General features: G+C 36.3%; 1 protein-coding gene and 1 pseudogene across 3 annotated transcripts in view; one reads left to right on the forward strand and one right to left on the reverse strand.

Moving 5' to 3' along the window:
• LOC104853204 (protein PTHB1) overlaps positions 1–25,721 on the reverse strand; it is a 285,577-nt gene that overhangs the window by 105,290 nt on the left and 154,566 nt on the right. For all 3 annotated transcript variants that reach the window (XM_033761023.1, XM_033761024.1, XM_033761025.1), the window contains exons 18-19: positions 23,762–23,934; positions 15,718–15,870 (exon numbers count right to left, since the gene is read on the reverse strand). In XM_033761023.1, coding sequence (XP_033616914.1) covers positions 15,718–15,870; positions 23,762–23,934 — 326 coding nt within the window. The remainder of the gene's footprint in view (positions 1–15,717; positions 15,871–23,761; positions 23,935–25,721) is intronic.
• Positions 18,566–20,592, forward strand: LOC117285188 (annotated as a pseudogene).

Genomic DNA, 25,721 nt, shown 5'->3' on the forward strand with positions numbered 1-25,721 from the left:
AGAGGAACTATCATTTAGCCTATCTCCTTGTGTGGAATATGAGAAGCGCAGAGAAATTAACTCAGTAAAAAATCGCTTGGCTCTTTTTGGAGGCCTGAGTAATTATTATATAGCATTACCTATTAAACTATACCAAACATTGTAGACGACAGCTTTCAAAATTTTTCAGAAAATAATTTCTTTAGAAAGATGTACTTTACAACATTATTTCTAGTCCTAGGACTCAGGTTCATGTAAAACATGATTTTTCAAAAACTAAATTGAATTGAGATGCAGTAAAGAATCCACCCCAAATGATACAGAGCATGAAAGATTCAGTGCTAGCAACTTAATACCGGAAGGATGACAGAGCCCATTCTTGTTCCAAGATAATTGCTTTCTAAGCGTGGAGAGGACCACAAAAATCCCGCCATGACAAAACAGTCCCAAATGACCTGATAGATAGGATCACAGCAAGGCAGGCCTGCCCACATGACGTGCACTGACTGTTCAACTCCAGGAGAAGCGATGATAAATATAGGTACGCAAGGGGTTGAGTACATGTCTCATTAGCAAAAGAATATGTTAGTCCTAGAGGAAATTACTGGCAGAAACAGAAAGCCTCCCTCCAGAGGCTCCCCGAACAGATGCCAACTGCCTTGGGGACTGGACCAGAGCATTCCACAGAGGTGTACAGCTGTGGAACACACCGCACCCTGCTCTGCGCCCGCCCTGGAAACACAGGGTGGGAAGATGAGTCTGAAGGTCATGCTACCTTGGAGACAGACAAAACAGGCTGAAATCCACTCAACTCAAGTGGACAGCACTTACCTGACAGTTTGGGTAAGAAAAGTGACGTGGAAACATGACTATGCATTTCTTCTAACAATATGGGTACTAGTACAAAAAATACATTAGAATACTCTCTTTTTGAACTACTCCTAATCACTGTACCAATCAAAAACTTTCATGTGATAATGCATTTTTATGTAAAGGTTATGTATGATGCACTGCTCATACTTCACTCAAGAAGCATCATTTTATTTTTCAGACATTTCAATGATTACTTTCAATGGAGAAAGACTAAGTGGGAACATTTATCATCTTCATATCTACACAAGAAAAACATGATTGTTGGGGTGTGAACCACATGATAAACACTTATGTAAGAACCCTACAAATAATAATCAATCACTAAACATTTGACAGAGAAATCCCTTAAACTGAATCTACTAATTGCAGAATTTCAGTGATCAAATACTCAATGTTTTGCTAAGAGGCTTTTATTTTTACTAACTCCAAATATTTTGATACATCATATCAAATATTTGTAAACCAACTAACACTCTCAAGGCTCAAAGACCACCACAAAATATACTTCCTAGGATGACTGTAAGAGTAAAGTACACATGTAAGATTAGATGACATACATTATTTCTACTTTTTGTTGAAATCTAATGAAAACCTACATTTAAAGTACAGAAACAAAGAATAAATTTAGTTTATCTCAAGAAGAGAGTTCTGCCAAGGTTTTATACTACTACTGCAAAATACAAAGATTCTATCTGTTTAGTGTGCCTGCCTTAAGGTTTGTAGACAAGCTACAGTGCTGAAATCTTGTCGAGAAGTATTTTAAATATTAAAAAACTAGTCAATCCTTGCTCTGCTCATAACTAAACTTGATAGAATCAGGAAAAATTAGCTTCAGATGTGGGATACTTCAGGGACTTAAAGTAGTTTGCTACATAGAAAGCAAAAGCCAATTACTTTTCTGAAGATTTGGCATCTTTAACTGAAAACAAATATTCTAATTAGCATTAGACAAATATCTAACCAAGATTATGCACATGTCCCAGGCATTCAAGCATTCTTTCAGGCCAACAAATAGACTGCATTTCTGTGTTTAATTATTTCCACATGCATATATATGGTCTGATTTACACTGGAGGCACATAAGGAAAAAGAAAAGAAGGCAAAGAAGAGGAAGGGGAAGAGAAAGAAGAAGAGGGAGGAAGAGGAAGAGGGAGGAAGAGGAGGAGGAGGAGGAGGAGGAGACAAAGAAGATTTTAAATTTTTCTACAGTCCAATCCTGCCATGTGCACAACCCAAATTTAACCTTTATAGTATTATCTTCTTTTCTTAATTAAAACCATGTCAACACAAATCTAACACAATGTTGCAAACCATAGAGATGGTATTAATGTCAAAAGTAGTCCCTCAATCACTTTACTTCAAAATTACAAACAAACAAAAACAATTCATCAAATATTACCCTAGTTTGCCTGATGCTGAAATCCAGTTCAGTTATTTTGAGCCAGGTCATTTAGCTACGTAGCTCCCTTAATTTCAAGAGAGACTTTCTGAGCAAAAGATGGAGAAAAGATCCCATTTGCCATGAAACTCCAGCAGCCCTTCACAAAAGGGAGAAATGCTCTGGAAGGGAGACCTGGTCAGCACCATGTATAAGCCTATGGTCATCCAGGCTGTTACAACTAATTTAATCTGGTGTCGCATAAGTCAAATATCAAATTTCATATTAATGCTATGCTATTTCACACAATTTTTCTGATCAGGATTTTTTAAGCAAGTGATGTTTGCTTATTCAGAGCCAGCAAAGGTTATTGTTACAGCAACAGTGTTTAATCAAATAGTGTTTAACTTTGGAAGTATTTTTTAAGGGTAAAGGCCTTTTTAACAAACTCAAAGACTGCAGAGATGCCTGTGAAAGTATAGTAATACCTAGGTTCATTAACATTTCTATTTGTGAACAATTCAGTTGGTGAACAGAAGCATTCAGTAAAAATTTGCTTCTGTTCACAAATTGCATAGGGTGATATTGAACCTTACGGGGAAACTTGATTCAGTTCTGGGCCAGAATCATGGAACTTAAAATTAAGTTCATGAACTGAGGTACCACTTATATATATTTAGTAAAATATCAGCTTCTAGATCTTGATTCTCTAGTAATGTCATCCATCTAAAACAACAATAAGAATTACAGGGGGATAATGGAGACAACAGGGAAAAATGTGCCTTTATGGATTTATAAATCAAGTCCACACCCCAAAATGAATTCACATACAGCAATGACAACTCTAGGTGGCTGCTCAGCATCCACTATCATTAATTTATATCAAAGAAACAAATTTGCTAACCGATTTGCTAAACCTACTAAAACCAGTAAACTAGGGCTACTATAAATCAAAACAGGAAAAAACTAAAATATTGCCCCCAAATTCAACAGAAAGCAAGAAGTGCAATTTTATATACAATTCAAAATAGAAAAAGACTATTAAATAGCACATCTCTCTGCATTCTTCACTGACAAAAAGTACTCAGTGACAATCAATCTAAAGGACAAACAGAAATCATTTCTCAGACCTATTTTCTCTACCCTTAAATTCCTCTCAAACTATGAGTCATGACCCAATCAGTGGTAGTGAAATCAACTAACTGAGTCATGAACATGTACTTCTGTGTGATGGGATGGGATAATGCTAGTTAAAATCAAACTGGGTGACTATTTCTACTGAATGTTATCACCCCTCTGCTCACACCTCGTACCTTGGGGTCTGTACATAAATCAGATCAAAACATCCCATAAGGAACTGCATAGATCCTACAGGAACCAGGCAGACAGCGAAAGCACATCCAGTGAGAAGAGCAGCAAATCAGGAGGACACAACAGGGAGAGGCAGCAGGAAGAGCAGTGTATGAAGAGAACAAAGAAGAAACTGTCCTAGGGAATGGCTGTATTTTTGAGGACGTCAAGAACGATTTCCAAAAGCAATGGAGGAAATAATAGAGATGACAGTCGAAAGGCTGTGTTATAAGCAAAAGGGAAGTGCACAGGTGGAAACCACATTAAAAGTGGAAAGATTAAAAAAAAATTGCTGAAATCAATAGAAATACATCCTGTGTCTATAGATTGGAAGACTTAATACTGTTTATATGTTTATACAACCCGAAACAATCTATACATTCAATACAAAGCTATACTGATCAAAGCATCATGGTACTTGCATGAAGAGACATATAGACCAATGGGTCAGAACAGTGATATCAGAAATAAACTCACGCATAATGGTCAAAAGTAGCAAGGCACAGTGGCAAAGATACCAGAAGAACAAAGATCATCGGGAAAACTGGATATCCACATGCAAAAGAAAAAAACTGGATCCTTACAACATATACAATATTTAACTGGACACCTTAGAGGCACAGGGGGTCATAAAGGCCACTGATTTGAGCTCCAGAAGTTAGAGCAGAAGTGAACAACAAAGAGAGGGCCTCTCTGAGGCTCCTCCATGAAAACTGAAGCCTAATGGAAAAGTGAAGAAAATCTCTTCAATAAAGGCACCCCAGACCACTGTAGTTGGTAAGTTGGAGGGATCAGCACCTCCAATCAGGGGAAGGGCAGCTGGAAGCTACAGTGAACTTTGCACAGTTCAATCCAGCACGAGCCCAACTTTGTTGGGCCTTGCAGTCAGAAATCAGCCATTTATCTCAGTGGAGTGTTGCTGGCTTGCTGAGACACACTTAGATTTGCACACTACTGCCCATGGTGTCTATTGTGACAGCAGAGACATACCCTGAAGGAGGCCCTTCATTTTTATTTTGTTCTAAGTTATTTTTCTCTTTCTTTTAATTTTTATTTTTTTCAAATTTATTTTTTCTCTTCTTTTTCTTTTCTCTTTTCTCTCCTTCTCCCACCTTGTTGCTCATCTCTCTCCCTTTCTGTTCCTATTCTTGTCTTACTTGGATTTCTTTTTTCATTCTTTTTCTTTTATTCTCACTTTTTCCTTTTATCAATTGCATTAGTTTTATAGGAAAGTGAATACAGTTTCTATCTTCACTGTTGTTCTTAATTTGTTCTATTCTTGTCTTTTGTTATTTTGTTCTGTCTTTTTTCTTTGGCTTCAGCAGTTTCCCAGAATTCGAGTGATCTTGTGTCCTGGGGCCTCACTTCTAACCTTTCCCAATCTTTCTACGTATCTATCCCTCCCTCCCTAACTCCTTCTAAGTTCTCATCCCTAAAGATAAAGTCGATATATTGAAAACTTTATTCACTATAAACATATTTTGGGCTGGTCCTCGATTTTTATTTAATTCACATGGTTAAAGGTGATACATTAATAGCTACCGCAAACTGTCACTTCCTAAGCTGTGCTTCATGATATTGTTGTTGCAGATTGTTATCACTTGGGCTAAGGTGTTGTGATTGTTCTAATCAGCTGTGATACACTGGTATACTGAAAAGGAGATTGCCTAAGAGTCAATAGAGACTCAAAACCTAAAGTCCAGCTATATCTGGAAGACACCTTGGAGAAGCAATCATTCCATAAGGGTTCTAAATACAAGAAACAACAATACTTACAATAAGAAATATTCAAGTATCAAGCCAGGAATTAGACCAAAAACAGTACCAACAACAAAAATGGAAAAGAGAAGACATCTAAGCAAGGCAGAAACCCAGACTTCCGGCTCACCAAAGGCAAATTCTGGGGCAAAAAGGTAGAAAAATCTCATAATCAACCACCTGGACACCCTGAACTGATAGCACAGGAAGCAACAAAACACATAAATGTGTTCTAGAAAAATTCAAAATGGAAATAATTTCCCAGATAACTACAGAGATGGTGAGCAGAATGCAAGACAGAATTAGTCTTTAGAACAGAAACAGATTAAAAAAAAAAAAAAATAAAAAAAAAAAAAAAAAAAGATCAGGACCATGATAGAAGCCATGAATGCCCCGTATAGGAAAGAAATGAAAACCATGAAACACATTCAAACAGATATCCAGGAGATTAAAGACTCCATTGAAAGTTTTCACAGCAGATTGAGCCAATGTTAAGATACAGTATCTAATATAGAAGACAGAATTGCGCTTAGTGACCATGAAAAGAAAGATCTCTTAAAAATAGTAAGGGACCATGAGAAATCAATCCAGCAGCTACTAGATGATGCAAAGAAGAATAACATAAGACTGACAGGAGTTCACAAAAAAGGAGAAAGTACAAATGATATAAAAAAAACTGTTCACAGAAGTAATGACAGAAAACCTCCCAAACAGAGCAAAAGAATTTGACATACTCATAAATGAGGCAGATAGGACTCCAACTAGCCATGATCAAAGAAAATCTACACCTAGACATATAATAGTTAAGATCCCAGAAACTGAACAGAAGAACAAAATCCTATAAGCAGTAAGAGAAAAGAAACAAACCCCACACAAGGGAAAGCCCATCAGAATCACAGCAGACTTCTCAACACAATCCCTCAAGTCAAGGAGAGCCTGGAGTGAGGTATTTGAAGCCCTAAAAGAAAACAACCTCCAACCCAGATTGATGTATCCTGCAAAATGATCTTTCCAAATTGATGGGGACATAAGATACTTCCATGCTAAAGAACACCTGAATAAAGAACAGCTTCATGAATGCCAAACCAGCACTCAAATAATTCTACACAATATCCTAGAAAAAGACAACGAAGGCTACAACTACATGAGGCCCAACAGAGCAAAGCCATCAGGCAAGGCAAGAAATTAAAGGGTGGGGGGAATAAAAAATAAAAGAGACAAAAATTTAACTCAAAATGTAGTCCACACTTAAAAATTAAACCTGAAAATGTAAAAGTCCCAGAAGAAAGTGTACGGGAAAAGCTTTGTAATGTTGACATTAGCAATGATTTGCTGCCTATATGACGCCAAAGGCACAGGCACCAAGAATAAAAAATAGGCAAAGTGGCTACATCAGATAAAAGCATCTGAACAGAAAAGTAAACAAGCAACACAGTGTAAAGGAAGTCTAAGAAAGATAGAAAATATTTACAACCCATATATCTGATAAGAGGCTAATATCCAAAATATATATGACTCAATAAGAACTTAATTTACAAAAAGATTAAGGACCTGAAGAGACATTGCTCCAAAGAAGAAATACAAATGAAAAAGTATTCAACATGACAAACTGCTAGGGAAATGCAAATCAAAACCACACTGTGATATTACCTCAAAGCTGTGAGGACACCAGCACATACCTATTTATACAATTTGAAAGAAATCAGAAAATAACAAGTGCTGGTGAGGATGTGAAGAAACTGGACCCATTTCTGTGGTTGTAGAAAGCATAAAAAAGTACAAGCACTATGGAAAAGAGTACAGAGTTACCTCAAAGATTATAAATTATACCACCATATGATTCAGTAACACCATTTCTGGATCTGTGTCTAACAGAACTGAAGACAGGATCGTGAGCAGAAATTCATGTTCCCATGTTTAGTGCAGAATTCACAACAGTCATGAGGTAGGAACAACATGAGTATCAACTGACAGGTGAATGGATAATTAAAATGTATATACTCACAGTGGAAGATTAATCAGGCCTCAGTGAAGAAGGAAATCCTGCCATTTGCTACAACCCAAACGAATCCTGAAGACATAAGGGTAAAGGAAATAACCTATCATAGACAAAATTCTGTTTATCTGAGGTATTAGCCTCACAGAGGTTCTGTTTATCTGAGGTATCAGCCTCACAGAGGTTCTGTTTATCTGAGGTATCAGCCTCACAGAGGCAGAAAGCAGAATGGTGGCTGCTGGGGGAGGGAGAAGGAACTGTTGTGCAATAGCTATTTATAATGAGTGAATTTTGGTATGAAAACTACATATTATGTTTGAATCTTTTCTAATTAAAAATTATAAATATGATCCAGAAGTGTTTTTATACTATGTGAATGATTAAATCAAAGGAATTAACATATTCATTTTCTAAGCTACTGAACACATTTTATAATCAGAAAAATTGAAATTTATTCAGTGAAATTTAAATGTATGGTACTCCATTGTTAGCTATATTTCTCATACTGTGCAATTTAACTCCAAGCAAAAAAAAACAAAGACCTTCCTCTTATCTACGTAGGGCTGTGTAGCCTTTGATTACCACCATCTCAACCCCTCAGCCTCTCATACTCTGCTAGCTACTGCTACACTTTGCTTTGCTAAGTTCTGTTGTTTTCCTTCCACCTCTTATGAGGGAACATGGAGCACCTGTCTTTCTGAGTTTGGCTTATCTCTGTCCCCATTAATACTGTTCTCCAGTTCTACAGATGTTGTCACAAATGACAGAATCTCTTCCTTCTTGAAGACTGAATTGTATTCCATAGCAATCCTTCAGCCTTTGATGGACAATTTGCTTGATCTTCTAAGAAGATAGCCTTGTCTGATTGCACACAGTTCCCACAGAAGTAGGAGTCCAGATCAGAGAGAGCTGCGTAGGGCTCTTTAGTGATCTGCGAATGTCACAGTGAGAAGCCCCAGTTAACGTGATAGACAACAGGGATCCCCGAATTTTTATAATGGGAGAAGTGAAAAATGAAAAAAAAAGAAAAACTACTCTCATAAAATTGATCTTATGTAATGGGTCGAACAAGGAGCTGACATGTATGACGTAAGGACCAGCCCCACAGGGTTCCCTGAGACCACAGCCTCCAAGCTTTACCTTAGAGCACAAAGATGGGAAGAAAGACTGACGGATGCAGTCTGTGACAGTCTATCACTTAAAGAGGAAAAATACCCCAAGAACATGACTTTGAGCCCCCCCACTCTAACTGGGGAATCGCCAAACAAAAATATTAAATGACATCTAGAAACCAGTGGGTCAATTTTTGGATAAAGGAAGTTGGACTTCCCTGAAATCTATTATCTTATAAGAAATTTAGAAATCATATAAAAGGAAACTTAAGAACAAAAATACAGGGGGCCATAGGAACCCAGTGAAGTTGGATACCTCTGATCTTACTACATAACAATCTATTTGTGATTCTTGGGTAGTGTGAAAATAAACCCATTTCTTTTCATTATATTAAATCACTTTTACATACTACCATAGTACCTTGCTTCTATATACATGTCAGGCCTAATAAAAATGCATCACCTTAGTTTATATATGGTGACATTTGGACTTTTAAGCAACACTGTAAACACTATTATCATATGTATTAATATACAAAGAAATACGTATCAGGAATGTTTATACTTATTCCTGTAAAGACAGAACATTTTTTGTTGTTATTATTGAAAAAGTACAAAATAATCTCTCTAGAAAATGGTGTGTTCCTTTATTTGGATAAAGAGAATACAGGGAAAGGAAGGAGGGCTGTGGGGATTATAAGGGTTATAATAATTGTGAGCTCAAAATTCAAACTAATTAGAATTCCATTTACAGTAAATTGATACAAAAGGAAGAACTCTTCCAAATGGGATTAAACAGGAAGACAGATAACATAAATGAAAGAAAGCCTCATACAGTTACAGATAATTGGAGACCACTTTTATATTTTTCTCATCATTGACACAAAAAGATAAGATTTTCATTTCCTTATAATGGGCCCATTCATAGTTCTATTGTAATATTAGAAACATCTTGCCTCTGAGTGTATCTCAAAGAAATAATCTTTTAAAAGATCAAACAACAAGTAGAATGAAATTTTAGCAGAAGGCACCACTGATTACTTCTGGATAAGAACGCTTTATTTTAAAATTTGAGAAAAGGAAAAAATGGAAGCAAAGTCTTTGTAAATAGGGAGAGATGGAGGGGTCTCAGGGAGGGCAGGGGAATGGAGAAAAAATAAGGACCAAGATATATGATGGAAAGGTACAAGATCCCAATGATGAATGTCATCGTATTGTATACCTAAAATGTACCAATAAAATTAATGTAAAAAAGAATGCTTTATTTCAGACAGATTTCTGAATATGATAAACTTACCAAAGTAAAATACTAATATTAAATTTACAATCTAGGCAGTCATTCGTTCATATAAAAGGAAACTTAAGAACAAAAATACAGGGGGCCATAGGAACCCAGTGAAGTTGGATAACTCTGATCTTACTACATAACAATCTATTTGTGATTCTTGGGTAATGTGAAAATATACTTAAACCCATTTGAAGTCCAATGTTCAAAGTACATTTCTTTTACTTATATTAAGTCATTTTCACCTACTACTACCTTGTTACCGTGTACACGTCAGGCCTAATAAAAATGCATCACCTCAATTTATCCTTGGCGACATTTGGACTTTGAACCAACACTCTAAGCATTGCTATCATGTATGTATAAATATAAAGAGTATCAGGAAAGTTCATACCTATTCTTGTAAAGATAGAACATCTTTTTGTTATTGTTATGGAGAAAGATTACAAAATAATCTCTCGAGGAAGCTGACTGTGTTCATTTAGAGAGAGATACAATAGAGGATAGGAAGGTGAAGGGTCAGCTGTGAGGATTATAAGAGTTGTAATAATTGTTAACTTACAATTCAAATCATTCAGAACTACATTTACAGAAAACTGAAACAAAAGGAATAATTGTCATAGATGGGATTAAAGAGGAAGACAGATAACATAAATCAAAGAAAGCCTTATATAATGACAGATAATTGGAGGCTGCTTTTATATTTTTCTCTCATCGCTGACACAAAAAGATTTTTCATTTCCTTATAATGGGCCCATTAATAGTTATATTGTAATATCAGAAACATCTTGTCTCTGAGTGTATCTCAAAGAACTAGTTATTTGAAAGAGCAAATAAGTAGAATGAAATTTTAGCAGACAGTACCCCCGATTACTTCTGGCTAAGAATGCTTCATTTCAGACAGCTGATCAAATTTCTCAATCTGATAACTTACTAACAACAAAATACTAATGCTAAATTTACAATCTAGGCAGTCATTCAAGCTGCCACTACCAAGAAGAAAACTCAAAACTGATTTTAAAACATGCAGATAGAAGCTATTCATTTAATTTATACAAAGAACACATGCCCTCAGGAAGTGAAGCATACTAGATAGTTATAAAAAGATTTTTTCCAATACACTAATAGGTATACTTCTCCTTGATGTGTGTGCCACAGTCATTAACGTCAATTAGCACCACACCTCTAACCCAGGAAAGCATAACTTCAATATTATAACCATACCGGGTGCTTGGATACTGTGTGCGAACCTAACTCAGGCTCTCAAAGCCCTGTCACTTAGGTCACTGTCATCACAGTCCACCCCACAAATCCTGGGGGCTGCCATTAAATGACTCTGAAGGTCCTGCTGGTTTGTGAAATCCTGAACTCCAGAGAAGGCAAGATTGCAACTCCCACGCCATAAGCGTTATGTGGGTACAATGAATATTTATTGGAAATGTGATTAGAAGATGAGCAACCATGTTAGATTATGCTCAGGTCCTAAGGAGTCCAAATGTGCAAGTGAAGAAGGTGAAGTTCTGACACAGGAAGCAACAGGTCCAAAGTCAAAGAAACGGAGAGTTGGGATGATGGCTCGTGTCGGCTGACACTAAATTTCATGGTTGATTTTTCAAAAGAACACCTGATGTGTGGTTTACTTGACAAACATTCCTGGTGGTACTCTGACCACCTAGTAACTCCTCCTCCCATTTGTCTGTTGCTCACATCCAGTGCATGAGAATCACTGTCTGTGTCAGTCTACTCACTAGCAGGAATTTAAAAGCATAAAAGGAAAGAAAAAAATGAAGAAAAGATACATCACAAAGTAAAACTGAGAGCTGGCAGTTCTCTGGGCCTAGGGCCAACTGTCCAATAAAGCAGAAACAAGTCACTATAGCTGCTCAGCACTGGAAATATACTCCAAGTGCAAGATAACAGGATAAACCAGCTCTGAAGACTTGCTGTGAAAGGTAAAACATTTCATTAATAATTCTTACTGGATTATATGAGGAAATAATATTTTGGATGGATAGCATCTTATTTACTTTTCTCATTGCTGAGAAAAAAATGCCCAGCACCCAAAGTTAAGGGAGGAAATATTTATTTACTCAGAGTTTGTGGATGTTTACATCTGCAACTGTCTGGCTCCAAGGTAGGATGGCATGTAGAGGAGAGATAGCTCATGGTGGGCAGAAGGTAGCAAAGCAAGAAGGGACCTGAACAGCATCTTTCTACCCCACCCCCTTTATCTTATCCAGGCTACTAAGGGCATGTTACACTCACACCCTCACAGTCCTAGTGCCCCCGAGCCTAGCATTGCACCATGAATCAATTCCTGCATCACACACTCTAGATTCAGCCACCTTTGCAAAAGCCCCATCTATGACTGCATGAGGCTTTGGGGGGCATCTACACAAGCCATAACATGTAGGTTTGAGTGAAATACATTCTTTTTTTTTTCTTTTTTGTTACCGGGGATCGAACTCGGGTCCTTGGGCTTTCAAGGCAGGCGCCAGAACCACTGAGCTAAATCCCCAGCCCAGTAAAATAAATTCTTAAAATTACTTTCACTTGTTTCATTTTACTTTTACCATAACATGTAGAAAATTTTAAACTACATAGGAGGCCTAGATTTATGGCCTGGACCAATTTCTGTAGGAGAGTGAAGAGCTACACACAGCCACACAGATCACCATTGGTATCCTTGTAAAAAAAATACACCTTGGAGATTACATTCTAGGTGGTATCCTGATCTGGATGAGGAAATACTTACATATCTGTAAAAGATGGAAAGGGGTTGGGGGAGGGGAAGACCCACCAGGAGGGGAATTGGAGTAAAATGAATAAGATTTAATACATACATGTACCAGTTTTCCCAAGATGAATACAATTACTATGTACTACAAACATAAATCATTAAAATTTTAAAAAAGAGACCACCTATGTTTATTCATGATTCATTGCAGCCTATCATTCACTTATCTAATTTATTTCTCTTGAGTGAGAAGAGGCTAATTTATATATATGGAATAATAATACAAATCTCTAGACACTCTGAACCCACAGAAACGAGTTTACATAGTATACACAGGAGATACAAGTACCTACCTCAGGAAATATCAGTAAATAACAGGAGTGTGACCACATCCTATTTTTCAAAAAGTTATTATTTTGATATTGTATATGCTAACATATCCACCATATCAATTACTTTAAGTGTACAGTATATTAGTGTGAAGCACATTAACATTATTCTGAAGTTATTATATTTATTCTGATCAAATGATGACAGGAAAAATATTAGAGAAAATTGTTTAAGAATACCTTTTTAACAAATGGTACTGGGAAAACTGGCTTTCCATATGCCAAAGATTGAATTTAGGACTATATCTTTCACTATGTACCAAATTAAAATAAAAATTGATCAAAGATGATTAGAACAGAAACAATCTACTGGGAGACAAAACAGGTAAAATTATTGAAGATACAGGTATGGGCAAAGACTTTCTGAACAGCACCGCAGATGCATAAGAAATAATACCAAGAATCAACAATGGGGTTACACCAAATTAAAAAGCTTCAACACCAAATTAAAAAAGCTTCAACAGACTGAAGATACAACAAACAGAAGGGGAAAAATTTTGCCAGCTACTCCTTCAAGGAAGAATATCTAGAATATATTTTTTTAAAAAAACTCAAAAAATTACTCTCTCCAAATTGTAAGACCCAACACAAAAATGGGCATCTGAAATGAACGGTCTACAGCCATACCATCCTGAACATGCCCAATCTCCTCCAAATGAACAGTCACTTCCCAGAGGAAGAAATACAAACATCACAGAATGGGAGAAAGTTTTAAGAACAGAAAAAGTAATAAACAGCAAACTCCAAACAATAGCATCTCTGTTTAAAATTACACCTAATAGGGCTGGAGATTTAGGTGGTTCCACTGCCTGCCTTGCAAGTGCAAGGACCTGAGTTCGATGCCCCATCAAAAAAAAAAAAAAAAAAAAAAAAAAAAAAAATTATACCTAATAAATAGCCTCTGGTTGGGAGGAGAAAAAAATTAGCCAAGTGCCTTTCTAGAGCATCAGGGAGGATCAGTCATTACATCACACCCATATCAACTGACACAAACTTTTAGATCAGTAAACATTTTCCCTCTACCGCAACAGAGGGTTAGTGTTCCAGATGGGAGAAATAAATCAGAGCACACATAAAAGTATCAAAACATAGGCCAGGCTGAAGGGTGAGTTTTACTTCCCCTACTGAATTCAGTTTGCTCTACCAATCCGTCTTGCTTTGACTAACAAATGCATGTGAAAAATTGTAAATATACTTTTAAAAGCTTTTCCAAAAGCTTCTCTGCTACGTGCAATAAGCAGCAGCATCTGATGACCAAGAAGCTGAACTTCAGTATAAGTCTAACAACTTAGAAAAGTCCCTTCTTCCTCTGACACCCAGGCTTCAGATCTAACGTTAGACTCTGGGGAGTTCTCCAAAAGATTTTGTTACTGCTCAGTGCAGACACAATGACAACTGGATGAACTTGAGTACCCACAGCTGCACAGCATGAAGATGTACGAAGAGTTTGCATGCATCTGTTTACCTTAACCTGATCAAACTTTGGTGAAAGAAAAGTTACAGTCAGTGGCTCCCTCCCACCTGGCAGTGATGAAAGTGAAAACGTTACGTGATCTGCTTAAGCATGGACTCTGCAATACATTGTTTAATATCTGTGTAACATGGAGCAACTTTCTTAAACCTGCTCTGTCTCAGGAACTTCATCAAATTGCCACTAATATTCAGAAATGTACAGCCTTTAAGAAGCACATATTTATATAAAATCTATTGTTAAATTATAGTAAGCTGTTTTCCTTCTCCTAGAATAGTGGTGGTGAAACTATGGCACGCATGTTGTTTTTCTATTAAGACAAAAGATGTTAATGTATGAGTTGTTTTTCTAAGCTAAAACCTCAGTACTCAGGTGTAATTGCAGTGTTGGCACTTTCTGATTACTAAGTGAATTTGGGGCTGCAGTTCGGGCACTCATCTCTGAAAGGTTCACCATCACTGCCCTAGGGAAACTGAAAAGAAAAATCTGATTTATTCTACCAAAATCCACAAAACAGAGTAGGGGAGAGGAAAGGGAGGGAATGAGATGGGGTGAGATGGGGGAGCACTGAAGAGCAGGGGCTGCCACACCTGCTACTGGGGTGTGGTGGATGCAGGAACCCAAACACAAAAAGTGGGTAGAACTTAATACACACATTCGTGCAAATGAGTATGAGCAAATCTGAACAAGATCTGTGGGCTTCATCAAGCTCAACACACCACTTGCCAGATTATACTGTAGTCTGCAAATGTTACCTTGGAGTAAAGGGAGTAAAGGATAGATGGCTTGTTTCCACGTTATATGTTACAAGAACATCCACTTAAGACAATGAAATCAATTTTAAAAACTCAAAAATTCACAGCACCACCAACCAAGATAGTAATATTATGCAGTAAGAAATATCAGGGTACACAATGCAGACAGTCTTTATTATAGTCATGTGAAGACTTCACTGTAAGAGAAATGAGGTCTTACTCATGATACTAACAGTTTAAAAATTCTTATTCCAAGCCAAGAATGATATTTTTTATCTTTTGGAAGTGTAAATGCCTTAAAACTGACAGCCAGCTCACCCTAGACAGACAAATGATAAAGCACAGGTGGAAGGTGAAAAAGAAAAGAGAAAGAAAGAAAGAAACTAGAACTCTTTGAATGACACTTTAAGAATTCCATCTCAAATATCAACTGACATAATAATAAATACAAGCCAGTTACTTGGCAAGATAAAGAATCGTGGCAATAATTATGTGATAAAACAAGAAGTATATACTAATAATCCTAACCATCATGCACAGAAAATACTTTATCTTGGTATTCTAGTACAAGAGTCTATGAGGAGAAAAATAATTATATCCAATAATGGAAAACTGTCACTGATATTGTACTGACCTGCTTGTAAGTTCCATCCAGCAAGGTGTCCAGATGTTGGAGGGGTGCAGGTGTTTTATCTTTGAATCTTGTTAGTAGTCGGCGTTGGATGGCTCTGAACTGTACAGCTCTTTCAGATAATAGTTCTTCTAATTTTTCACCATTTATCCGCAGCTACAACAAAGAATGTCTTAAAATGAGGTTAAATAGTTATAAGAAAATATATTCAAAGTAAGAATATAGGGCCTATATTATACACAATGTCAATAAAATTTTGAAAAATTTAAACATTGTACATAGGAGTTAAAATAATGTGGTATTTGGCACATCCATACATAAATAATACAGTGGAATACGTCAAATGGAAATTTAGTAAAGGTGACCCAATTTGTTTAGGAGAAAGACTGGTCATTTGATAAATGTTTTGCAATAAGTGACCACATGGATCAAAAATAGGAATTGCTCCCCCTTCTTCACAATAAAATCAGCTGCAGGGCTGAGGATTTAGCTCAGTGGCACCTTGCCTGACTTGCAAACCCAAGATCCTGCATTCAATCCCTGGTACTGGAAAAAACAAATCAACTGCAGAGGTAACAACAAAAGTTTAGACATAATATGGCACTAAAAAATTATAATTCTCTTTTACAATCTTGGTATGAGAACTTTCATTAGTATAAGTCAAAAGACAAAGGACACATGTACACACACATACACACATATCCCCTTGATAGATTACTAACTAAACATTTTTAATTCTACATAGTTTCAAAAAATATAAACAAAGGAGTAAGACAAACAGAAAAGTGTAAAAAGGATGACAAATTATATCCATAACATCTAGAGAGCATCTACAAATCAGTGTTAAAAAGACCATAACACAACAAAATCCACAAGAAAAAGAGTAATACTCATATAGAAAAATGAACAAAATTTTACATAAATTTAGTACCATAATTCTTAAATATACAGCCTATGATCTAGGAATCTGGCTTCTGGGAATTTATCCTAGAGATATGCTTGCAAAAAGTAATGCATATAATTGTTCTATTTTTATTATACTAGGACATCATTAATAAAAATGCCCACCTAAAGAACTGGCTAAAGCGGACTATTTTTCAAAGTGGGTGCTAAAAGGCTCAAAGATGCATTAAATAAAACAAAGCAAATAGATACTGAAGAGCTTGTATCAAGTGATACTATGTATGTTTTTTAATAAACCTGTATATTAGCACAGTAGTAACTTCATAGAAATTGTCTAAAAAGATACATGAGATACAGAACATTAAAAGTGGTCTCAGGAGAGGTGACTTAGCAGGGAATGAGAATCAGAAAACATTCTTCACTGTAGCTCACTTCATTAAAATTTAATATTAATAAAACAAAAGGGATGGGGTACAGCTCCCTAGTATGGTACTTGCCTAGCATGCATGAGACCAGTTCCATCTCCAGCACCACCAATAAATTATTTAATTAATTTTTTAAAAAAGAAAATAGTGGAGTCATAGAGAAGGAACATTCATGAGATAAGATCACCTGAACTACTAATTCAAGTTTATAAAACTAATCAACTAGTTCAGAAAAATATATTAAACCGTTCAGAAATTAAACATAGTTTAAAATTCTGTTATCAAACAAAATTGTTATCTTGTCAATGCATGTATTCTCCAGATACATGATGAGTATTATGTACGATATAAAATTTGGAATTTTAACAACTTTCAATTCCAATTTTAGAAGCACTAAGAATATTCTCTCAAGGTAAAAAACTTTTATTACAAAAAAATTAAGCAACAAAATGAATTTTTAATGACTAAATTTTCAAAAGCATAGCCTATCAATATGTCACTCATCTGCTTGAATGCTGCTATATACTATTTTATTTCCTGGATTCATGAAATATACAAAAAAATTGAAAAGACAATCTCAATACTCAGACGTCATCCAGGTTGGTTACCATTCCACTGAAGGTGTTATCAGGTGGCAATGACAGAAATGTCTTCCCAGGTCACAATTTCAATGACTCATTTTCAATCCCATAGCTAAAAACTGTTTCAGGTATTAAGAATTAGAGAAATGAGTAAAACATAAAGCTTTGTGTCTCGCTTCCACAAAGGGACAGTTGTACTCCAAAAAACTTTGTGACTCAAAGTTTAAAATCATAATCCATTGTTGGTGGGAGTGCAGACTGGTGCAACCACTATGGAAATCAATATGGAGATACCTCAAAGAACTAGGATTAGAGGTTCCATTTGACCCAGACATCCCTCTATCGGGTATCTTTCCAAAAGAATTAAAAGAATCATACCACAGTGATGTATGTGCACCCATGTATATAGCGGCACAGTTTGTAATAGCTAAAATTTGGAAACAGCCCACCTGCCCATCAGTTGGAAAATGGATAAAGAAAATGTTTTTCTATAAAATGGAATACTACTCAGCCATAAAGAATGAGAAAGTAGATTCATTCATTCATAGGTAAATGGGTACATTTTGAGGATATACTCCTAAGTGAAATAAATAAATTGTGTAAATAATGAATAGTTTCTCTGGTGTGAAAAACTAAAATAGTACTCAAGATCCTAACGGGTTAATTAGCAATGTGAAACAGGAAGAAAAGGACTAAAGATGCAGGGACAGTGAGAAAGGTAGGGGAAGGGTAGGGAAAGGGGAAAAAAAATATGAGAAAATGTAAAAATGGAATCAAAGTCTTTGTAGGTGGGGAGGGGAAGAGGGGGTGAAGGGAGGGTGGGGACAAGGGGAAAAATGAGAACCAAGACCTGTCATGTAAAGGTACAAGATCCCAGCAATGACTGTAACTGTACTGTATACCTAGAATGTACCAATAAATTCAATTAAAAAAATCATAATAATGGACCTGCCCTGTAGTTCACACTCCTTCCCAGATGCAGGGCCAAATTCTCACAACTCCCAGCAGGGCTGGGGACCTAAGACAGGAATTGCCACAGCCAGCCTGTGAGAGGAAGCAGAGGCCTGGAAGAAACTAGCAGGGCCAAATGGAAATCACCACAGAAGGAGGAAGTATAGCAGTTTATGATCTTTAAAGAATCTAGTAAACTATTCGGTATGTGTCCTATTTATTTCACTTAAAGAGTATCGCCTCAATGTGCATCTATTTAGCTATAAATGTCTCTAGTTTCTCATTCTTTATGGCTGAGTTGTACCCCATTTTATTTTTTTAAAAAAAATCTTCTTTATCCAGTCTGTAGTTGATGGGAAATTGGGCTGTTTCCAAGTCTTAGCTATAACAAACTGCTGCTATGAACATGGGTGAGCGTATATCACTGTGGTATGATTCTTTTAATTCTTTTGGGAAGATACCCAGCAGGGGACTAGCTGGGCCAATTGGGACATTTAATTCTAGTTGTTTGAGGTATCTCCATATTGATTTCCACAGTGGTTGCCCAGTCTGCACTCCCACCAACACTGAAGAAGGGTTCCTTTCTTCCTACAACCATGCCAGCATTTGTTATTGGTTGAGTTCTTAATAGCAGCCATTCTTTCTGGGGTGAGGTGGAACCTCAGTGTTGTTTTCATCTGCATCTCTCAAATGACCAGTGATGTTGAACATTTTTTCATATATTTATTTGCTGTTTTTGCTTTTTTGTCTGAGAAATGTCTGTTCATTTCAGATGCCCATTTTTGAGTTGGGTCTTTATATTTGGGGGGTCAGATTTTTTTCAGTACCTTATATATTCTAGATAGTAGACCTTTGTAGGAGGAATAGCTGGTACAATTTTTCTCCCACCTTGTAGGTTGTCTCTTAGCTCTGCTGGGGGTTTCTCTTGAAGTACAGAAGTTTTTTAAAAAGATGAGATCCCAACCATTAATTCTTTGCGCTAGTTCCCATGCTGAGGATTTCTCCGGTGTGAAGTGTAAACAAGGATGTATAATTGATACTGTGTAACAGGAAGAAAAGTTCTTAAGGTGTAGGGGAAGTGGGAGGGGTAGGTGAAAGGTAAGAAGGGAAAGAATATGAGAAAAGGAACAAATGGAGACAAAGTCTTTGTAAATAGGGAAGGGTAAAGGGGGTGGAAGGCAGGCAGAGGAATGGGGAAAATATAAGAACCAAGATACATCATGTAAAGGTACAACATCCCAATGACAAATGTAACTGTAATGTATACCCAAAATGTACCAAAAATTTTAATTTAAAAAAGTTGAAAAAAAAATGTAGTATAAATAAGTAGCAAATTATCTTCTCAAAAAGACTGTAAGTTAGATGTTGCAGCAATTAATATTTTCCAAAATCCTGAACTTTATATTTGAGAGAGTATAAAAGGATCATTGAACAGAGAGATGTCAGAACAACAGATACAAAACATCCTCATACTGAAAATAAAATGGGAATGAATGGTATACAACCGTTCTGTGATAAGCTGGCACTCCATCCAGCCAGCATTGTGCTGTGATTACGGCATGAAGTTCAGTGCATCAGCACAGTGTGAGTCCTCCAAACAGGAGCTTGTGAATAGTGCGACAGAATTAGGATGAGCCAGCAGAGAAAAGCTAATGGCTCAAATACCAAAGAGGGAACCAGAATTGAAAGAACTGGGATGATTTAAGGATTTTTACCAGTTTGATTTTGCAAAGAATCCACAACAGAAAGGATTGCGTCTAGAAATGGCCATTGCCTCCCAGAACTTAGTACCCACTGGAAGATAATTAAATTTTGTTGCAACATCATAAATGATCAATACCAAAAGATATTTAAAATCTTCTCTTCAGTGCAATGATTGAAGATGGTGTGTCTATGATAAGGAAGGAATGTGGGCTATTCTTACTGATGACTTTGCAGAAACACTATCTTCATCAAAAAACACTGGCATAAGAATTAAACATAATGAACATCACAAGCAATTTATAAAAACTTCTTAAATATATGGTTTTGGCTACTTGCAAAGAGTGGGCTAAAAGCATTTCCAATGTTAGTGATATATTTAAGTGTTCTGGATCTGGAATGGTGTTTTAGTTTAGGGGGATTGTTTTATTCTCTGGAAAATCCCATGTATTGTTGATGTGAATAGAGTATTCAATGAAAGAAATGTCAAACAACCAATACAAAAACTTTTTAGACTTACCTGGTCCCTAACTGAAAAATGTATTGTGTTTTAGACTCTCAGTTTCAAATAGGTTCTACAAATGTAGTGTGCACTTACTTTACCTATGCTTATATATAGTAAGTCTACAGGGAGCTTGTATTTAGAAAGTGCCTATAAAGTTATATTTTACTCTTGTCTATATTATGCACAACATAAGTGGATTTCAGTATGTTTTTGAAACATTTACATTCCTATCAAATAAGTTAAACAACTTAATTTTTCCTGAATGTTTTGAATTGCTGTACAATATTCTAAATTTCTAAATTGCATTCTAAATAAAATATTCTACATTTCTACAATGTGTATTAATGGCTGAAAGCAGACAGTGAGTACACAGGAAATAAAGAATAATCACACTCATTTTAATTTGTGTGTGTAACCAGTGAAAGTACCTGTAGTCTACCAAATTCCCCAAGCTCTTCCTCAGAAAGGAAGCACTCTGATGTGGAAAATCATAGATTTCCTATACAGCAAATAAAAAAGGAAAGCTATGCCAAACTTACTAGTCCCTAGTATATAGTATTCTCTATTTTAAATATTACAAATATGTAATCATTATAGTCTTTCTCTGAACATTCTTTCATAAATCACTGGACCCAGTTTGGAAAATGAAGCCACAGTTTCTTAAAATACATCCTAGAGCAGTGATGGTGAACCTTTTAGAGCTTTCAATGATAATAAACAGTTGGCTGTGGCCTGCATGCCACAGGTTCACCATCACTAGAGCAATGCAAAAGTTCTCAATCCTTAAAATATCTATATATTCTCCCCAATACTGTCAGTTTTAGTGCCATAGTTTGGCCAAATATATACTGTCCTGGAAAATATTATCATCAGAAATGAAAGAAAAACCAAACATTCAATTTATTTGATAATGCTATAACTAACTGTTCAAAACTGGATTGCATACACCTGAAATTTTTCCTTTATTTTCATACTGCATTAAAAAAAGATGTAATAGGCAAAATTTAATACTCAGACTATTCAAGGGGCACTTGACAAGTTGCATGACCATTTCATACCTACACACACATTGAAAGGTCTCTGGTGTTCTTTAAAAGTAGTCACTCTAGAAGCCAGTGCTTACTTTATGTTTAAAATTCTTTCAAAATTTCCCTTTTGTATTGCCTGTTTACAAGTTCTGTAAGCAAGTGAAGCCTGGTAACTTTACTTTAATAAACAAAACTTTTAAATGATTACCATTAAGGGACCAAAAATATACACAGGAGGAAAGATACCCTTTTCAATAAACAGTGTTGGAAAAACTAGCTATCTACATGCGGAAGATTGACTCTAAACCCATACCTCTCATCTAAAATCAAAATGGATCAATGAACTAAATGTTAAAAATAATCTACTGGAAGATAAAGTAAAACTACTGAAGATACAGGCATAGGCAAGGACTTTCTGAACAGAATCCCAATTGCACAAGAAAGAACATCAAGAATCAACAAATGGGATCATATCAAATTAAAAGGTTTCCATACACCAAATCAAACAACTGATAGAGTGATGAAATAACCTACTGAATAGGAAAAAATGTCAGCCAGCTAGTCCACAGACAGAGGACTAATATCTACAATGTGTAAAGAGTTCAAAAAAAATAAAACTTCCCTAAAAGAAAAACACCCAATCAAAAAATGGTCAAACTGAAATGAACAGACATTTAGCAGAAGACGTACTAATAGCCAAATGCATGGAAAAAATATTCAACATTTTTGGCCATTAGGGAAATACAAATTAAAATCACATTGAGATTCCATCTTATTCCAGAAAGAATGGCTATCATCAAGAAATCAAAATAACACATGTCCATGAAGCTGTAGGGATAAAGCAACCCTTCTGCACTGTTGGTAGGAATGTAAATGATACAACTACTACAGAGATCAGTATAGAGTTTCCTAAAAGACTAAAACTAGAAACTCCATTTGACCCAGTTATTCTCTGTCTAAGTATTTTCCCAAAAGAGTTAAAGCACATTATACTGATCCATGCATTCCCATGTTTATGGCAGCAAACAGCTGAATCTTGAAAGTGGCCTGTATATCTATCAATAGACAAATTAATAAAGAAAACATGGTACTTATAAGAGCAAAATAAAAGATAGATAATGGGAAATAGATCTTTTGCAAATGGGAGTTAGATGAAGAGATGGAGCGAGGGGAAGGAAAATGGTGGAAAGAAGAACTGAGATGCTTGATGTGCATGTACCAACTCCTGAGAACACATGTGATCACCGTGTACTGCCAACATGCACTAATAAAAATAAAATCGAAACAGAAAATCATAAAGTGATTATCATTGTTCAGTCACTCACAAAACACAACTCTTTCCAAATATCAAGTTAATCTTCAAAGAATGAAGACTTTCTCATCACTGAGGCAGTCAGGACCATCTAACACAGGCTCCCTGGGCACTTTCACACAAGAAGTGTAGAAATATCCAGAGCGACAAAGTCACATCAGATCTCATCTTTTTACAGGCACTTAATCATTTAACATTTACTAAGCATCCAGAGGCAGGTAGTGGAGAATACTTCACTTGGACTAGCCTTCACTGAGATGAATAGAAGCTCTGGTGCACTTTTCTTTAAAAAAAAAAAGTCACTTTATTTATAATCATGCTCCATTATGGCCCACTAGAATTAGCCAAATGGCTGTTTTAACACTGTATTACTTCGGTCAAGGATTAAATCCTCATGTGGGATAATTAAATCAGCTCTGTTTCAAGGCCAAATCACATGCTCACCTCCAGGAAGTCTCTCTGCAAATGTCTGCAACTGATCACAAACTGGTCAAAAGGGCAGGAATTAAGTCCCCCACATAAGAATAACACCTGAAAGCACACAACCTACTAGCATCTATACTAGAATTCCCACTGTTACAGCACCTATCTCTCTTTTGTATATTTAAGAATTTGATGATGTGAATTATAATCATACATACCTCAAAATGGTGATCAATCAACTCAAAATATTCCTGAAGGGGCACAGATCCAGAAAAAGAACACGCAAAATCTTTGATACCCTGGTTTTCAAAATATTCCTGAAGGCGGAGAATAAGCTCATTTGTTATGAGCCAAAGATCTTCAAATTGTTCACTCTGAATGCGGTATCGTTCTAAGAACAAATGATTAAGGAAAAAGTTTAGTAATATATTGGAACTAGCTAAAAACTATGTCAACTAGTAGTAAGTTTGAAATGAATTCTAAAATTAAAAGGCCAAAGGTATCTTTTTCATAATACAGACAAGATTTCCACTACCTTCATAAAAATACTTGTACTGCTCTTTTTTCTATATCAAACCCAAGACACTTTCAAATCTAATCCCAAAGGCAGGTGGTCACTCCATTTTACCCTGTGTCTAATAATACATACAGTGAGAACATCCAACTTTTGGTTCTTGAAAAGACACTGAACAGGTAAAACAATAACCATTACAAAAGTATAATCTATTGTTATTAGATTGTTACTGTGAAATAAAATCTATTCTATAGAAAGTCCCATATTTCAGGGATGTAACCGGCACAAATCCCCACAATCATAATGGAAGTTTTCTCATCATTCTTTGATTTGAAGAGAGATTTCATAGTCATATGCTTCCCTAAACATAAACCCTCCCCTCCATTCCCTGAAACCTCTGCTCAGAGAGAACATGATTTCTGTGTATTTTCTACAGCAACGCCAGTAACAATGATGCTGGCAGCAATGAGGACAATGTGGCAGTGACAACATCCATGACAAGAGCAATTACATGATTTAGGCACCAACCAAGTGCCTAGGGTTAGCCCAAACTAGGTATCCAGCAGAGACATAACTTATCTATCATCATCCCAGAACTCCTACATGAAATGAAAAACTCAAGCCTCTCAGATATCCAACCTGAAACTTCTCCTTAGAGGCCTCTCTTATTCTCCAGTAAGAGTTGAGCTTCAGGTTTGGGCTTTTCTGTCTGCACTACAATGACTGCCCCCTCTTCTCTGGATATGTCTTGATAAGATTTACTTGGCCGGAAACAGCCTACATGCTGGGTTCCCTCATCCCCAGTATGCCTGATATCCAGACCTCTACTCTTACTTTCAGAGAGCCAGCATCTAACAAAGAATCCTCTAGATTCTGTAAAAAAAACAAACAAACAAACAAACAAAACATTTGTCAGGTCAAATGTTAAGGGAGAGTCTCCCAAGCTATTTGACTACTTCAACCCAATGAAAGCCAGCCTACTTCTATTCTAACACCTCCTCTGGTGCTCAGCAAATGGGGAATCTAATTTTCAAACTTGCTCAAACCACTTCCTTCAGACTCCAAAAAGAGAAAAAACGACTTCTCTAAACAAAAGCCATTTGGCACTACTGTCCCTCTTTACAGGAGGTTGGCTAAAGGATATCTTTATGAGGGCTAGATTTCTTCCCTCCTGGGGGCTAAGATTTATTCTATCCAAATCCATCTATTCACGAGGATCAGGCCCTGGACACACCCTCCTGGAAACATGCATCAACCCAGTATGATTAATTCACCCATTCTGAGGAGTGGAGATCTACTCTCCTGCTGTCACAGGCAGAGAGAAATAAAAGATAAAGAGTGGCACCCTTGTCTCTTACCCTCTGTCAGAGGAGTGGTTTACTATAGTAGCTCTAGTCCAATATTAATTAAGATAAATATCAGTCTAGTCCTTTTTTAAACAACCCTTGCTGTCACAGTATAAAAAGGTCTCTCTCCTCTTCTCTCTTCCCTCCCTTCCCCCCCCTCTATTCTTATTGGTATAGGCTTATAAAAGATCTCTGTGCTAACTGGTCACCCCTAGACTAGTCTATTTATAGTTATATACCTGTAACTATAACAGATTACTATTGCTTAGCTTGGCCAATACATCAAAGAGTTCACTCTGATTTAAAAGTAATTGTTTT

The sequence above is a fragment of the Fukomys damarensis genome, unplaced genomic scaffold (assembly GCF_012274545.1).
Source record: "Fukomys damarensis isolate Sample0158 unplaced genomic scaffold, DMR_v1.0_HiC HiC_scaffold_7, whole genome shotgun sequence".
NCBI classification, from domain to species: Eukaryota; Metazoa; Chordata; class Mammalia; order Rodentia; family Bathyergidae; genus Fukomys; species Fukomys damarensis.